This window comes from Penaeus monodon, chromosome 4 (assembly GCF_015228065.2).
Source record: "Penaeus monodon isolate SGIC_2016 chromosome 4, NSTDA_Pmon_1, whole genome shotgun sequence".
In the NCBI taxonomy this organism is placed as follows: Eukaryota; Metazoa; Arthropoda; class Malacostraca; order Decapoda; family Penaeidae; genus Penaeus; species Penaeus monodon.
This window is the reverse complement of record NC_051389.1, coordinates 57,931,365-57,948,864: the sequence shown is the minus strand read 5'-3', so window position 1 is coordinate 57,948,864 and position 17,500 is coordinate 57,931,365. Positions and strand designations below refer to the sequence as shown.

The 17,500-nt window shown below is 36.8% G+C and overlaps 2 protein-coding genes across 5 annotated transcripts in view; one reads left to right on the top strand and one right to left on the bottom strand.

The window, feature by feature from the left end:
- The window catches only part of LOC119572382 (mucin-17-like), a 31,586-nt gene extending 27,764 nt beyond the window's left edge, over positions 1 to 3,822 (bottom strand). For 2 of the 4 annotated variants that reach the window (XM_037919466.1, XM_037919467.1), the window contains exon 1: positions 3,732 to 3,822. In XM_037919466.1, coding sequence (XP_037775394.1) covers positions 3,732 to 3,759 — 28 coding nt within the window. In that variant the 5' untranslated portion in view covers positions 3,760 to 3,822. Of the gene's footprint in view, positions 1 to 3,302 lie in introns of all 4 variants that reach the window. The other 2 variants (XM_037919468.1, XM_037919470.1) reach the window with 2 other exon arrangements.
- A 1,064-nt stretch (positions 3,823 to 4,886) lies between these two features.
- LOC119572381 (cytochrome c oxidase subunit 6C-1-like) lies at positions 4,887 to 14,740 on the top strand. Its single transcript, XM_037919465.1, has 4 exons — positions 4,887 to 5,044; positions 13,685 to 13,848; positions 14,288 to 14,415; positions 14,671 to 14,740. Exons 2-3 carry the CDS (start codon positions 13,697 to 13,699, stop codon positions 14,367 to 14,369), a joined length of 234 nt encoding a protein of 77 aa, XP_037775393.1. The 5' UTR covers positions 4,887 to 5,044; positions 13,685 to 13,696; the 3' UTR covers positions 14,370 to 14,415; positions 14,671 to 14,740.
- Positions 14,741 to 17,500: the final 2,760 nt, after the last annotated feature.

Below are 17,500 nucleotides of genomic sequence, written 5' to 3'. Positions count from 1 at the left end.
CATTTTCTTTGTAACTTTATGAACAATATAAACCCCAAATTGCTATGTTATGCCCCTATTTCTACTTGGTCTCTTTACATATTTGTAAACCAAATGAAAATGCATCAAATTATACTTATTCAAAAAACAATCAATCTGTATTTTCCTTCCATAACAAAATAACATGATATCTAACTGTTTTCTTAAATGGTTCAAAGGAAGAGGGAGTTATGACCACCATACAAGTCCTTTCTATTAATATGTAAGTTGTAGATTATAAAATGGTGTCTGCATTTCCTAGTTGCTAAAGACCTCTGATTCAAACAATCCTTGCCTAGCCTAGCAGCCCTTTAAACCTAAACAAACAATGTGCAGGATACCATGTCTCTCTTGGCAAGTTTTCCTTTACTGCACTCACTCAAAATGTTTCATTTATTGTACTTATTGTCAAATAAACACAATACCTACATGAGCATAATGTAAATCAGTCTTACTCCACCCATTCTTTCTCAATGGTACATAAGCACATGCATTCCCATTTGCCCCCCCCCCCCCACTCAAACAACGTATGCACTCTCTCTCAGGTAGGACACTGAAAGGAAACCCATAATTATGCAAAAGACCTCACCATATTTGTTGTTTCTGGGTATTTGATGTGATTTCTACCAATGTTTTGCTTGAATCCATCTTTATCACTCTCTTTCTCTCTCCCCAAAGCAAAACAAACATACATCCACACACAAAAAAATTAGCATGATGCATTTTAATTCCAGGAAAGGGATAAAAAACTAAAAATAACTCAATGGTACTTTCACGTAAGCACTTCCTGAGAATCACATGGCTATTTAAGTTATAACACACACACACACAAACTGCTATGTAAACAGATAGAAACTTGAAAAACATGAAATAGACATGAATGTTCGTATAGGTATGAAATTGTGTACACACACAACTTTCAACTGGGACTACATACATGTTGCAAACAGATCAGATAACAAATAAAGGTAAAGAATACAAAAAAATCACCCAAGCTTATGTAACAGAAAAAAATCATATACAAGTGCACAATAACAGATACACAAACTTAAGTATACATGTAAACAAAACCACACACTCAATTAATCACGTACATTTACTTACTAACCTACACTTACACATTTATTAACTCTCTCTCTCTCTCTCTCTCTCTCTCTCTCTCTCTCTCTCTCTCTCTCTCTCTCTCTCTCTCTCTCTCTCTCACACACACACACACACACACACACAATCATTCACTCACATACTCATTCACTCACTCACACACTCATTCACTCACTCACACACTCATTCACACACTCATTCACCCACTCACTCACTCACACCACCCACCCACCCACCCACTCCTCACTCACTCATTCACTCACTCTCACACAAATTTTCCTCCTAATTTAACTATTTACTTCTCTCCTCACACACACACACACACACACACACACACACACACACTCACACACTCACACACACACACACATTCTCCCTCCAATTTACTTATTTTCTTATCTACACACACACAGTCACAAATTACATACATAGATACATACATACAGATGTGTGCATGTATATGTAATGTATATATTTGTTTGTATATATATATATATATATATATATATATATATATATATATACATACATATTTACATATATACATACAATATTTACATATATACATACATACATACATACATACATACAATATACATACATACATACATATATATAATATAGATAGATATATGTATATGTATAAGTTTATGTATATATGTGTGTATATATATGTAATTAACTCCCTCATTCACTTACTAACTTCCCAACTTCTTTTTTACTTACTTATTTTACTCCCACGTTCACTCACTCACACAAATATGTATGTATATGTTTATGTACAGTTATATGTATGTATATGTTTATGTATAGTTATATGTATGTATACATTTATATACATACATATATGTTTATATACATATATATGTATATGTATTTATATTGTATATGTGTATATATATTATATAATATATATTTTATATAATATATATATTATATAATATACACATATATATATATGAATATCTGAATGTATAAATGTAGATATATAAGTATATATGAATATATCTAAATATGTATAAATGTATATATGTATGTATGTATGTATATAAATATGTATATAAAAACAAATAAAATATATTTATAAAAATAAAAATGCATGTTTCTTTCACAATCACACCACATAATTTTATCATCCTTTTCAAATTTATAACATATAAACATAACCATTTGTACACCTCCCGATTCATACAATATGCAACACAATTCTGTTTACACCTAGAAAAACACACAAATCTATTCACACATCTTTTCACTGCACTACAGGCTAAACAAACAACTAAGACCAGAAAAAGAATACAGAGATACAAAGCAAAAGGATCCAAAAACAGACCTTAAACACGTAGAATGAAGACATATAGCCATGGCAAATAACTTGAATAAAGGCACAGAGAGGAGATTAGCACACAATCATGCTAATGTAGGTAGAAATGGGAATCAATTCACACACACACTCCTTCACAAACAAAGGACTATGTATACACACTTGTAATTAAAATCCAAAAAAAGAAATCTAAATATAAATAAAATAAATAAATAATAAAACAAAAAACAAAAAAATAAAGAAAGGACCTTATTTCCTAAAGTAAATAGTACACAATTACCATGACGTTACCACACACACAGAAGAACTCAGCATTATTGGGAATGTAAATAATAGTGCGCCAGGACCTTCTGATGCACCTGAAGCCAATTAGCCCACCTCTCATATTCACTTCATTAATGGCAACCACACAAAAAAATCAATTATCTATTAATTCCTGTACCACCTAACACTAAGGGCTGACCTACACTGCTGACCCAGAGTGGACAAGCACAGGCCAAAAAAAACGGCGCCGGGATCTGAGACAATGTCCCTAGGCCTATAGTGGCCAGAGGAAAAAGTGACATAGCTTCAAGGTAACAAGTGGAAGAAATTCTTTTAAAGTCATGTCACCTGCCACGACTAGGCCACCATGGCGTGTGGGAACTCGTCCCCGCCTCCAAAATCCCAGCGAGAGTGCAAATCCCCCGAAAAAGCGGCGCTGAAATAAGAGATCCGAGGGCGGCGAGGTAGGCCTACATGCGACGCTCTCCCGTCCTAAGGTCTCACGCCAACGCTCCTTCACTCAAAAAAATTCACTTTCCCGCACTTCACTCCCCCAAAACACACTACACACGGCACAGCTAGCGTATTTACACACCATTGGCGTCGCGGGCGAGTCCAGAGGAGGGGGGAAACGCGTTAAATCCCCGCAGAGAAGGAGTGGAAGAGGTCCCCTGGCCACGAACGCCAAGCGGACTCTCCTGCCAAGCCAAAGACAACACCGGATTTCCAGCCTTTTTCTCTCGCCTCACTTCACTTCCTAGTCATAAGGGGCCACGTATATCCAGGTGTCACGATTCAAGAGGGTTTCCACACACTTGGCCATGCGTTAGTGAGATTTTCCAGCAGAAACGCCGAGGGTTTCGGTGTTCGCGATGGCCAAGCGAACGTCACTCGCTCCATACACCATTTTGTGTTAAAAATGATTTTTCTCCGCACTTTCCACTTCTAACCGTCCAGAACCACTTCATCCTCTTCTCGGGATATTAAGCTTCCTTTCTCACACCACCATCTCGCCACATCTTACCTGTTATAGAGGTAAATCCAAGCATCATTGTGAAATATTACAGACTCCATTAAACAATAACATTCGCCGCCATTTGCAATGTCTCGTCTGCGCATGCGCTGATCAATCCCAGGCGATGGGAAGGTGCCCGGCGCCGTCCCTTTCTCACGCCACTCTCCCAAATAGTCCTCCACACAAAGATCCCCTCTCGTGCCGGCGTCTTCCTGCAACTTTCGGGGGAAATTGCAAATTCTCCAAAGGGATCGTTGTTCGCCAACTACCCGAATTAGATATTTGTTTGGTATATTTCCATCATAACGTGAATGAAACAGACGGTCCCCGTTGAGGCTGCCTAGAGAGCCGGCCGCTGATTGGCTCTCGCCGCGAGTAATGCGAAGTCCCATTGGCCGAAGCGCAAACTTTGTACTTGGGCTTTATGGACGACAATGCTTTATGAAATCCTTCACGGGAGCTTTAAATACGCATTTGCATTCGAAGGGATGGAATAAATAAGCCGGATATGCTATTTTCATATTCTGGGGCCCATCCTGACCGATCGAGGATCCTTGCGACGTAGCGTGCGCCGTGTCAGGTTGCGGGAACAGGTGTATTTTGTACACTTGATACCCATATTTTCCGGAAATTTGTCAAAGATCGGATGAGCCCTTGTTTTTTTATTCGAATCCCACGTCCTTGCGGAGACCAAACGCGACGATGTGCGAGAGTGCACGAAGTATCCATTACCAAGAGCAATGGTTGCTTTTTCTCCCGATCTCTCCGCCGAGGTATTTTCCCCCTTCATTTTCATTCCCTCGATACTCCTTCGCCTCTGCACGCCAAAAATAAACGAAACGAAATACCCTGTCGCGAAATTACCCTCAACCAAGTTGCAAATCAGCTAAATGCCCAAGCATATATAAATTGCCTCTTCTTAGCGATAAAGTTGCATAAATTTGAATCGAGCGGCGCCGTGACGCATGTTCATTAGGCCACATTCTGGCGGTACTTTCGGACTCAAGATAATTTGCGGGCGTGACGTCATGCTCATCTCGCTTTTCCGTCGCGTTACCGGGTTCTCCCGCTGCCCATCCATAACCAGAATACGGGAATTTAATCAAAATACACCGTGAATATACATTCCACTCCTAATCATGGCGTACAGGTAATCCCTACATACGCTGACGGGGTCGTGCTTTAAATCTTGTCTTGACTATGACGTCACGACGGCAACCCGACTTGAGAACGGGGAATCCGGCGCTAGTTCGCCGCTTCGCCGCCAGGGTCCGCCAGCGTCCCAGCTCCTCCGCCATCTTCGTCTCGCGTAGGTCCCCGACGTGAGTACACGAGGCATTTCGTGCTTAATTCGCCCTTCTGGATAGTTTAGAAGTCTCTTTCCAGGTCCTCTGTCGTCGGGTTGTGGGCTCCCGAGAGAGCGGACGGGCGTGAGAGGGCGGGGGCACGGGCGGAAGGAGAGTTTGGGCGGCGAAATTGGCTCGCCGGTCATGAGGACGGGATCAGCTGATTGGAGGAACCCGTCCGGGGCGATGACGAAATAGGAGGACATTCGCCTGTATACCTATTTTGGGACTGATTTTAGGACCGGTGGTGTGCCCGTTCTCATATCGGCGTAATTATGCATCCCTTTTGTGAAAGCTGTTATTAAATGTATCCGCGCAGTTCACCGGTTTTGGCCTTTGAACTTCTATCAGTTGTTCTTTTTTTTAAGTTCTCACAAGATCGTTATTTAATACATGGCTACGGTCGGTAGGGGAAATGAAGTGAAATTTCAGGATATTTAGACAATAAGAGGCTTTTTTTTCCCTCAAACAAATTACTTATTATCGAGGCCTACAACCTTGATATCGATTGGCTGCTCCCGATGTCTATTGTGTACTTTTAGTAGATCGAATTTTAAAAAAAGTATAAATATAATGAGCTCCAATAGCAGGAGAGAGCAAAAAGTGCAGTATTAAAGTTAGGTTATCTAATGTTTGTAATAGTAATATGTAAAATATAAATTTACAACAGGATTCGTCAGAGTCTAACTACTGTATTATCAAACATTCCCACTGGAGGGGGGTAGGGGTTGTCAGCAGAACCACTCCCCCCTCCCCCACACAGGTTTCCGTACAATTAAAGGATATTTGTTACCGAAATTGACACCCTCCAGATACAAAGTCCGAAAACCAGGGTATCATGCGAACCCCAAAATCCAAACCAAACCTTTCCTACCTTCTATATATTCCCTAGACAGGGTGGGGCAAGCCCCTCTGAACTCCCTTTATTAGCACTTCATGCCTATTAAAAAAAAAAAAATAGAACTGGCTCTATGAGTGTGCTGATGTACCTGTGTTGTTTATTACCTTAATTTTTATGTTCTATAAGATGTCATTTCCCTCTTTCTCTGTGTGTCGCTCTCGGTAACATTAACCAAATAAAGTTTAGCAAGTGTTGTTCACTCATGTTAAGAGTATGCTCTTATGCATGCAAGCATTATATTATATATTTTCAGTCAATGTTACTAAGAGCGATTCACAGATAGAGGGAAACGGACACAGTCATCTTAATTTGAGCATAAGAAATAGTCCTATACAACACAGGTACAGCTAGTCTGACCCAACATTTACTGCAAAATGATAAAATATCCTTCGTATGTCCCGCTGAGAGACTAAGTCCACAAAACCCTCACACAGCCAGAGTTCTTAATATCACATTTTCTGTAAGTTGGTGCAAAGTTCTTATAAAGGGGGTTCCCTTGTCTAGGGAATAAATAGAAGGTAGGAAAGGTTAGCTTTAGATTTTTGGGTTTGCATGATACCCTGGATTTGGGACTTGGTCTCTGGAGGGTGCATCATTTTGGGTAATATACCTTATTTCCAAACACTTTTTAAAGTAAATTATACAGTGCTTTATTTTACTCTGATATGAATAATCTATATAATTAGTTTTTAAAGTAATGTCCTGGGTGATTTATTACTAATGAAATGTAGTAATGCTAACATTGGTAACCCTGAGCTTTCAGCTATGATAAAAGCTGTAAATGACTGTTGGATTTAACACCGTCTCTCCTGAAACACTGACTTTGAATGTGGCTGCAAATCGTAATTATGCTAGCATTAGGCATAAAAACTGCAGTGCATGGGATTCATCAAACATAGCAACCAGTCCCCCATAGAAGTCCCCAGGGAATGGGCTTGGCAGAGCAGTTTATAATATGGTTTGCAAGTATGGGGCTCCCCGCAGTATCCAGTTACAGCCATTGTGGAAAGTGCTGCTCACAGCTTAAGTTCACCCGGTGCTCCCAAGTTTCTTTCTTCCCATGCATACAGAGGTCAATACCATGTTTGCCACGGTGTTGCCCCCCACCAACCCTCACCTTGGGCAGTCATATATCCCAGTTACAACAATAAAACTATTCAATAAATTGTTTGAAGTGGAGTTAGGACATAGTCTTCCCAAGCCTCCAGGCTAGTACAGTGGTAATGTGTCGGCCTCTCATCCAAGGGGTCGGTGGTTCGCGCTCCCCCCCCCCCCCAGGCGCAAGAAGTTGCAATTGTCATATTGAGGTTACTGCTGTGGCTGGGCACCACAGTGAGTAAGGACTAGGTTCAGTCTAGTCAGCACCAGCAGACACACATGAGCGAGTCGGCATTAGTCAACACAGGCCGGGCTCCCCTCATGGGCATAGCCTGGGTGAGGCTAAGCTTCGCATATCGGACTTATCTTTAGTCTTCCTAAACTATAAAGAATTACCAGCCTCTCCAAGTATGCCACATTTAAAGTGCAATAATCTAGGGACATAATATGACCCAAAGAAATTTTTTAGAAATTCTTTACAATACACACTTGCCAGAGACTGTCTACTATTGTCAAAAAAAATTGTCATTTGAGTTGCCATAAGTGGGTGTTGCCCCGCTGCCTGAAGGGGAGAGTTGATACCCCTCCCCCCTCCCCTAAAACAAACATTGTCTTCACCTCAATATGTATGGTATGAAAAAGCTGAATCTTGGGAGTACCACATGGACTTAGGCTACGAGCAGAACTTTCCGCAATCTTTATCCTTTGTTTGTGGTGTTACCATTCATGTCTGCAGATTTTTTCTTGTGCTGACCACTGCAACTTTTAATCCTTTGAAAGAATATTATTTTTGGTAATTGTTACCGAGAGTGATGCATCCTCCCAGAGACTAAAATCTGATTTTTTATATTTTTCCTCTACCCAACAATCTTGGGGGATGCGTGGGGAACCGGGGGTTGAAGGGGGGGGGGGATAATGATAGCACTGGATGTCAATAGGAAGCTGCAAAAATCGAAGAAAGTGATTTATGAAACGTTAAAAAGTTCATTTTTTGAAAACCCGAGCCAAACATTGTCCGACAAACACAGTAAACAAGCACAAAAATACAATAAACATCGGCTATTAAATCTCTACAGACGCCCCTGCCATCTCTGATATTCTACAGACCGCCGTGCCAGTTTTCAAAAAACACTATGGGAATAAAACCCCGTTGTTCGGCAAAAATCTACAGGGTTTCACATAATCCACATCCCCTGTGGTAATTGTACAATGCGTCCTAACCAATAAACCAACCTAACCTTAACCCTGTGGTATTTATACACTACGATCTATATATTCCCTTGCCAGGGGGCTCTGCCCCCTGGACCCCCTGTGGTAATATATAAGGCAAGGCAAGGGGCTATGCACCCTGGACCCCTGTGGTAATATATAAGGCAAGGCAAGGGGCTACACACCCTGGACCCCCGTGGTAATATATATGCCTACCCAGTAGTCCCCCTGGACCCCCAGGGTAAACCACATACCTTTATATCGCAAAACACCGAACGTTCCTTCGCTTCCGTCTGTGGTCACAATTGCTTGGTTTCTAATAACTTTTTTCGCCCTTTGAGGCACTTGATGGGTTCAAATATCAGGCTGTGATAGCGACTAATGTCTATTTGTCCTGTATATCCATAATATGGCTTTCAAAATGACCCGGAATTGTCGCAACACTCAAAATAAAACATTTCTCACCAGCGTTTCTTGACGTAATGGCGTTGCACGGCCTGTCATATCTCCCGGTGGCAAACGCGCAGGCGCCCAAGGATATTGTATAAAATAGTGTAAATAATTATCAAAACACGTAAAAGATGTATCATAAAAGTAAAAGAATCTATTAAATATATGAAATTGAAAAAACGGGCACTGGTATTTACAAAATAATCGTTCTTACAATACAAGGACTACTTGCTGTATCGCATTAATGAGTTATGAGTTATGTGTCACATTTGTTTTGGTCCTCGCAAGGTAAACATGGATGGGGGCTTAGCCTCAGAGCGGTGTTCTGCAGGACCTTTTTTTTTTTTTGTCATTTCCCGGTGCAGATTTACCTATATTGCTTCCTACTCTATTTTTTATGCTCTACAAGATGGCAGTGTCCATTTTTCTCTTATCTCAGTGTGTCACTCTCAGTAACTTTAACCTTATTTTCAATTTGCCCTAGCTTAGTGCATCCTTACCCTAAAGAGTAACCAATATTTTATCAGAAGGTCCATGTTCCTTCTACAGGATACTAGAAAAGACATTTGCTTAATTTCATAGTTTTTACCACGCAAGTTCATACAGTTCATACAACATTTTATATGTAAATCATTTGTTAGCATTAAATATTCTTCTGGTTCATATTATATCTCAGATGATGGACTTTAACCCAGTACCACTGGGTTGTTTCCTGATACAAAAGCCCTTTCTCCTGGGTTGTATTCATAGTGGCATGGGCCCCTCTGCTGGGGCATCGTGTTGTCACCATAGCATGCGCAGGATGACCATACATACCTCTGGAAAATGGGACTGATGCACTATGTCATGTGTGCACATGCCACTCTGAATATGGTTCAGGCATGCCTTGGCATGTACATACATGCCATCTGGCGGCAATGGGTTAATGGTAAAATTGAAAGTGTATAGAGCATAAATAGGGAACTCAAGATAACAGCATGTAAAGTTTAAAAAATAAGTAATTTAAAAAGAAAGATTTTCTGAACTTGTGGATAAAAGTTTGCAGAAAATCTGCACTTATTAAGCCCCCTGCTCATATGAAGGAAGGAAGGAACCCAGTCTTAAAGAATGAAACTACCACAAAGTTTAGTAATTCTTTACATTTTTAGTGAACCCACCAGAGACTGATACCCCAAATCCATATAAAAAAAACTTGTTCAGCAGTAAGTTCAGCAGGGTTTGGAGTTCCGCCCACAACACCCCCTAGCAAACATTGTCTTTACCTTGGTATGCACCATCAGAAAGAGCTGAAACTCAGGAGTACCGAGGGTATTTATGCTGTGAATAGCACACTCCACTATCTTTTTCCATAACTTGTGGTGTTACCATTTGTGTTAGCAGATTATTTTCTTATACAGAGGACAACTTTTACTCCTGATCTTCTGATCTTCAATTTGCCCTACTCAGTTACTACTTACTTAGTAAATAAGTTTATAATACAGGCTTTGCCTTCAAACCCCCTATTGATCACAGTATTTTGCTAGCCGGGGCCTCTGGCCAAGGACCCTCTTTCAATCACCATTTCTTCCTTGTGGTTGTGGTCCTTTTGTGTATATATATACTTTGACCCGGTTTATATACAAAGTAATGATTAACGGTATGTTAATACAGTATTACAAATCTTGGCCTCATAGACTCCGGTGATTTCTCGCAACCATCCAACTGCTGGGAGTAGGAGTCTGCTGCATGTAGCAAAACTTCCCACTCGACACGTTCTAGCGCAACGCCTTGCATATAGTCACACTAGGCAGATCAAGCGGTTTCTTATGACGACTATAGACATGACCCAGAACTAACGGGTTTAATACTTGCCGCTGAGACTGATGATAAACCTGATAGGTATGGTTGGTGGGTTACAAATCAAGAAGTTCATTATCCAGGTCATCTTCCATGTCACTGTCTCCCACACTACCCTCTTGATCTTGCAGTAGATCCTTTTAAAAGATAAAGGGTTATTAATTTAATTCCAAAGTACCAGTTTTTTGGTAAAAAATGAGTATTCTTAGTTTTCAATGTGCTGTAGGAAGTGATTTGATTCACTGAATATTTATTGTTTATTCCTTAACTTGCATGGTAGCTTAAGACTGAATATGTAGCAGTGGATATTTACCTTCACCTGAGCTGGGCTGTCTGGCCAGTCAGATTTGGAGGAGATTTTGTATTCCAGGCAGGGGATAGGAGAATCAGCAGACGAAAAGCAATGGATTTTAAGATGTGGATTGTACTAGAAAATTACCCTTGTGTGTTTTATTATAGCTATAAAGGGATAGGGTTTTGCAGAATTATATATAAAAGCATAAATGGGTATGTTTCAACATTTAGCCACAATATAGTCAATAGTCTAAGTCAAAACAGTGTATCATCTTTAACACATTATTCAAAAGGGGCTAAGCCACTATGACGAGTCAAATTATGGGCTCGCTTAACATGGGCAGCCATTTGCAGATTAAGAATTTCATTTGTTTGCTGTTATCCCCATTCTGAGTCTTCATTTAGGAGGGGGGGGTAGTTTTCAACTGCTTTTAGAAAGCTGTTTATCTACATGTTCAGCTCACAATGTTCCTTTACTGAACTGAGTCCTTGAAGAATGTTGCTGAAACCACAGCTTGTCAGGGAGATCATTTTTCTCCATTAGTCGTGGTTTTGGTGTCACTATCTGACATAGGGACTGAACCCATTGGATCTGGATACTTCACTGCAATCATGTAGCCCAAAAAGCAGGCATTGAGCTTACTTGAGTGGCCACCCCGATGGCTATGTGGCTTGTAGCCTGAATGCAAACAAATATTTGTGTGCAGTGACAGACCCCATGCCTCCTCTTTGCAATGTTATTTCTCATTTTCTGCATAAACCTATTTAGCTTTGTTGCGATTTTCCAGTGTTTATATGTCATTTGATTTGCATTATCCAGATGTTTTTAGAACATTTTCCTTGCACAGACTCCATATCATTCTAGGTAGACCATAACTCATTACAATAATAAGAATTCAGTCAGTCAGTCAGTGCCCCCCCCCACCCCACCCCCCATAATATTCAATGTTCTGTAATGCATCCTCTGCCACTGGTCACAACAGGCAGCTATAGGATCCTAAGCATATATATACACACACACATACATACATACATATATATGTATATATATACATACATACATACATACATACATACATACATATATACATATATACATACATATATACATACATACATATATACATAAATACATATATATATACATACATACATATATACATACATATATACATACATACATACATACATATATACATACATATGTATATACATACATGCATATATATATATACACACATACATATGTATGTATGTATATGTATGTATATGTGTGTATATTATATATATATATATATATATATATATATATATATATATATATATATAAAATAAGATAATATAATAATATGAATATATATATATATATATTTTGTATATATCTATATCTATATATATATATATATATATAGATATATATATATTATATAATAGATATATTATACATAGTATATATTATATATATAATATAAGATATATGATATATTTATATAATATAATTTATAAGATATAATATATATTCTATATTATAATATATATTATCTAATTATATATATATATATATTATGATATATTTATATATTTATTATATATATATATATATATATATATCTAAGATATATATAGATATATATATATATCATATATATATATTTATAGTATATATATATTATATAATATATATTATTATATATTATAATTATCTATATATTATTATATTATATATTATTTATATATATACTAATATTTTATATATAATATAATATATAATTCTTAATATATATATTACTAATATATATATATATACTACTTAATCATCATCTATATATTATATACAATCTATATATATTATCCTCTATAATCTATCTATATCTATCTTATATATATTATTATTATCTATATCTATATATATATATATTTATCAACATGGAAGAGTGATTTACCATTCATGGATGTATGTATATATTCATTTATGTGAATGTAAATTTATAGGGTCAGGAAACAAAAGTATTAAAAGGTATAGTACACAAAATCAATTTCTTAGTTATGATTATTGTAAATACTTCATAACATTTTAAGTTTATAGATACTTGTATTTGTGCTGTGTAATAATTGAATTACAAAAAGAAATTTCAGAATTGTATTACAAAAAAAATGAAATCCTTTTACTCCCAGAAGCCTGTGAATTTGATAACTTAGTTTGATTTAAGGTTTTGTTATTCTGTCTTGCTGTGGATACCATGGCTTTTCTTTTAGATAAATAGTTAATATTAACCCATAATTGACGGGTAGCATTCGTACTGGCCTGGCCCTCGCTGCCGGGGGGCTTATATCGTCGCCCGAGCATGCGCGACCACTCATGCCAAATACCAGCATCCCATGCCGTTTCTTTGTAATACTACGAAGATATGTTGTATTTTCAATTTTCATTATTTTTACAGTCTCTACTTGCCAAACTTCCTGATAAATTGAGACTGAAGGGCATTTTTGTTGTTATATAGACTCCATAGTTGATCATTATTCGGTCTATAGTCCAAATAAAATAAGCAGTGTGTGGCATCATGGAGTTGAAATTGTTGGTTTGTTGCATTTTTTTTGTTTGTTGCATGGTAAAAATGAGAAAGTGTTAGAACCGACTTAATCACACTTTCACTGGCAAAAAAATAATCTTTTGCCGTGATTGTAACAAAAAAAAACTCATGGCATGTCCATGCATACTCTATGGCATGTGCGTACGTGCCCCCGGCAGATGGTCCCGCCATGCCATTGCATGTACGTACATGCCACCCGTCGGCAATGGGTTAACTGTAATATCTTTTCCTTTTCAGTAAAACTCCACCATGGTTATTGCCAAGCCTGTTATGCGCGGACTCCTGACCGCACAGATCAAGAAGCACATCATAATCTCAGGCATCCTTAGTTTCGCTGCTGTTGGCGCCTGGAAGTCCTTGGTACAGAACCCCAGGAAGCAGCTCTATGCTGATTTCTACAAGTAAGGTTTTCATTCCTTTGATTCTTTCTTTCAAATCTCCCTCGACTCTGTTTCCCTCCCCCTCCCTCTTTTTTTCTTTCTCACGCTCTCTCCTTTTTCTTTTTCATTTCCTTTCTTTTCTTTTCCTTTTCTTTTCTTTTCTTTTCTTTTTATTCTTTTCTTATGGTGTATGTAGTGTTTTGCAAGGAATGTAATTTTAAATTCACATGCAAAAGTGTATATGCTGTTCCAGTTTTGTTCTAAGTCAATTGAAATTTTTCAATAATAATGATATTTTAGATTTGATTTTGGGATATAGAAATTTTTTATATATAAACTACTAATTCTTATTTTATTATATTGATAGTATGTAGAATTATCAACAAGGATATTATATAACTGGATTAACAGGTAAAAGCCAAGATTGAGAGTTAGAAAAATCCTCATTTCTCTCCCTAAGGGAATATGACGCAATGGCCGAGTTCGACCGCATCAGGAACCTCGGACTCTTCCAGTCATGCCGACCTGACGGTGAAGAGTAACAAGAAGGGCAAGGCAAGAGGAGGAGATGTAATATATGAATTCCAGGTGAGGAAAAGTCTGAAGGAGGAGCAGTACTGAAATTACATAAAATGTACCATATGTTTGCAAGTTTCTGACTTTGTAAAAGATGTGCCTATCATCAAGAATATTTCAAGGAAACATCATTGACCAATGCTGAAAAATAAAACTGTATCTTGTATAGAAATACTTTTGGGAGTATATAGTCTAATTATATATTTTTCATTTTCCAGTTTTAGAATCTTAGCAAGTAACATTTTTTTATTCCTTCCTCTCTTTCAGGTGGTGATGTACCTTGTGACAGATCTTTTCTAATGTATCATATGAAGTGTATTAAAGTCATTAAATTATAGCCAGTTCTTTTGTTTTCATCCCTAAACATAGTTAAAACCGTTACAAAAAGGAAAATCACTGAAAATCCTTCAGAAAGATGTCTTGAGCAGTGTCTGATATTTTAACTCATTTACACTGAGTGTATGTATGCATGCACTGCCTCTAATAATTTTAGTATATTGACTTTATTTATACATGGATAGCTGCTGTTGCTTGAATTTTCAGAGAAAAATTGTTATCATTACTATTATTATTGTTGGTAATATTTTGATATTAATAGTAATTAAAATTATATTATAACAAAGCTAAGGATGATGATAAAAGAAGAATTTTCTAGAAAATCCAATGAGTAAGATAAATGTTGAGATAACTTCTGAGCCTACCATCTGTAAACAAAAATAAAACAACTTTAGTGGGCAGTGAAATATTTGCTTCCTTGTTGATGCCAGTAAAATATAATTCATAGACATTTAAAGTAATATATGTTGTGTGTGTGTTCACGTGCATGCTTGCACACATGTAGCTGCCTAGTGTGAATGTTCAACTTTCCTGTTGATGTCCGCAAAATGCAAATTCATAGGGACATGGAACACTTATTTAAGAATTCTGAAAATTTCTTCCCAGTTGTCATTTTTTTTGCTTTTTTAAACTTCAAATCTATTTTTGCTGGCACATAAATATTTTCATATTTTTCTGAGCAATCCAGATGTTGATGCAATCATTACTTATCAGTTTCATTCTGGCTTTTTAGTTCTGATAATTTAAAATGATTAACAACAAGTAAACTAAAGGTAAGCATATGAAAACATAATGAAATTTGTTTAGTCAAAGAATATTATAAACTAAAATCTAGAGTCAGACTTGCCTATATAAAAAGAAGTCATTGGCCATCATAGATGTATAATGTCTATAGATAATCATTAATAAGCTAAATATCTTTAACACTGGTAAATTAATACAACAAAATGCAGGTATACACATTAACCAAATATAAACTTGTCAAAGCTTTCAACAAAAAAGTTCAGGAAGTATGATAGCAAGGAAGGCATACTGCAGTAAAACCAAGGATTTTTGATACTGACAAACGTTATCCTCTGGAGTATGCAACCCACTGCTCATTTCCCCAGCCTCAGTGTTAGAAATTCTAGATGTAATTTATTTTGAAAAAAATTAATGAATGAGCTGTACTTCCAACTGAAGGGGCTAAAACAATATATAAGGAAAGATAACTAGTTTGCTTATTATTCAAAAAAGAAAAATTCAAAGATAGATTTCAATACTTAAATATATATAGAAATCTAAAGTAAGTTGCAATAATATATTAAAGAAAATTATAAAAAAAGGACCTCATCACTGATCAGGTATGTTATATTTGCTGAAGTAAACAAACTACCTCACTGCATAATGTGATTAAGAGTGACAACTAAAACAATTAAATGTTATTGGATCAAGAAAATAAGACCTGTGTTGTAATATTCCTACATTTTACTTCCAAACTTTTTAACCATTTCAAGAGAAATATCAACATATTCTTGAATAAGTGTAAAAGGATATATTAAAGTTGATGAAATGATTAGTATTTATTATAATTTTTTCCCTAATATTTTTTGAGTACATGTTAAGAAATTTTCTTAATATGTAAAGGTATAAGGAAATAGGGATGTAGATTGCCCAAAAGGGGATCAAATACAATGTGAGAGAATTTGATCTGAATAATTTACAAGCACTATTTTCCATTTTGCTTCATAAGAAAATATTTTTTTGTTACTCTGAGCAAGTTAAAAATTTATATGAAAACATGTTATTTATTGTTTACTGATTTGATCACTAAAGCAGCTTTGTTATATCTACTTTAACTAAAGAAAATATATAAACATGATTATATATTTTTGAGCATATTATTTATTACATGCACACAATCCCGTGCTCGTTGTTGGCGGGGCGGCTTAGGAGGCGGAGAGTCGGGCCCAATTTAGGGATTACCCTAGCCTTGGTCCTCAGCCCTTGCCTCAACTAAGTTTGTAGGGTCTTTTCTTCTCTCTCTTTCCTTATCCTTCTCTTCTTAATCCTTTTTCTGTCCACTTAACCAAATTGTTAACTAATACTTAACCTTTTTGCCACAGTACTTTACCATAATGCTGTGTAACCTTTGATATCTCGTACATTTGTTGGTTTGACTATTGACTGTTCTGGGAATCCAGAAACATTGCCTTACTGAACCAAAAAACTTTGCTCCTCGGCCCCATCCTATCTATGTATTTTGCCTTTGCCACTAATAACCTTAGATGATGACACAGCAGAAATTTTTCAATAAATAAAATAAATAAATTTTCAAACACAAACACAGTAACGTGTACACAAAGATAAACAGGGGAACAGCCACAGTAGAAAATGAAACTAAATAGTAACGTTTTGAACTCTTCACGAGTTCCTCTTCAGACAAATAAAACAAAATGTATAAGACATACATTTCGGTTTATTCGTCTGAAGAGGAACTTGTGAAGAGTTCGAAACGTTACGATTTAGTTTCATTTTCAACTGTGGCTGTTTCCCTTTTCAAATAAATTTTCATTACACAGGTAACTTAAAAGAACAGTTGGATTAAGAGACTAAGTCAGTCCATACACTTACTTGCCATCTTAACCAACCTAACCCAAAATTACAGTTATCTAGTTATTTATTGCATTATATATGGAGATGGTAAAGGTGGTAATTGAGATGTGAAAAAATTAACCCGTGACTGGAAAGCTGAGGAATGAACGTATGCAAAGAAAGTATG

What these genes read in the sequence shown, in the direction of transcription:
- LOC119572381 (XM_037919465.1), top strand. Translation starts at nt 13,697, where the DNA reads ATGGTTATTGCCAAGCCTGTTATGCGCGGACTCCTGACCGCACAGATC. An exon ending in CTCTATGCTGATTTCTACAA is followed by an intron (nt 13,849 to 14,287) that starts GTAAGGTTTTCA and finishes TCTCTCCCTAAG; the next exon opens with GGAATATGACGCAATGGCCG.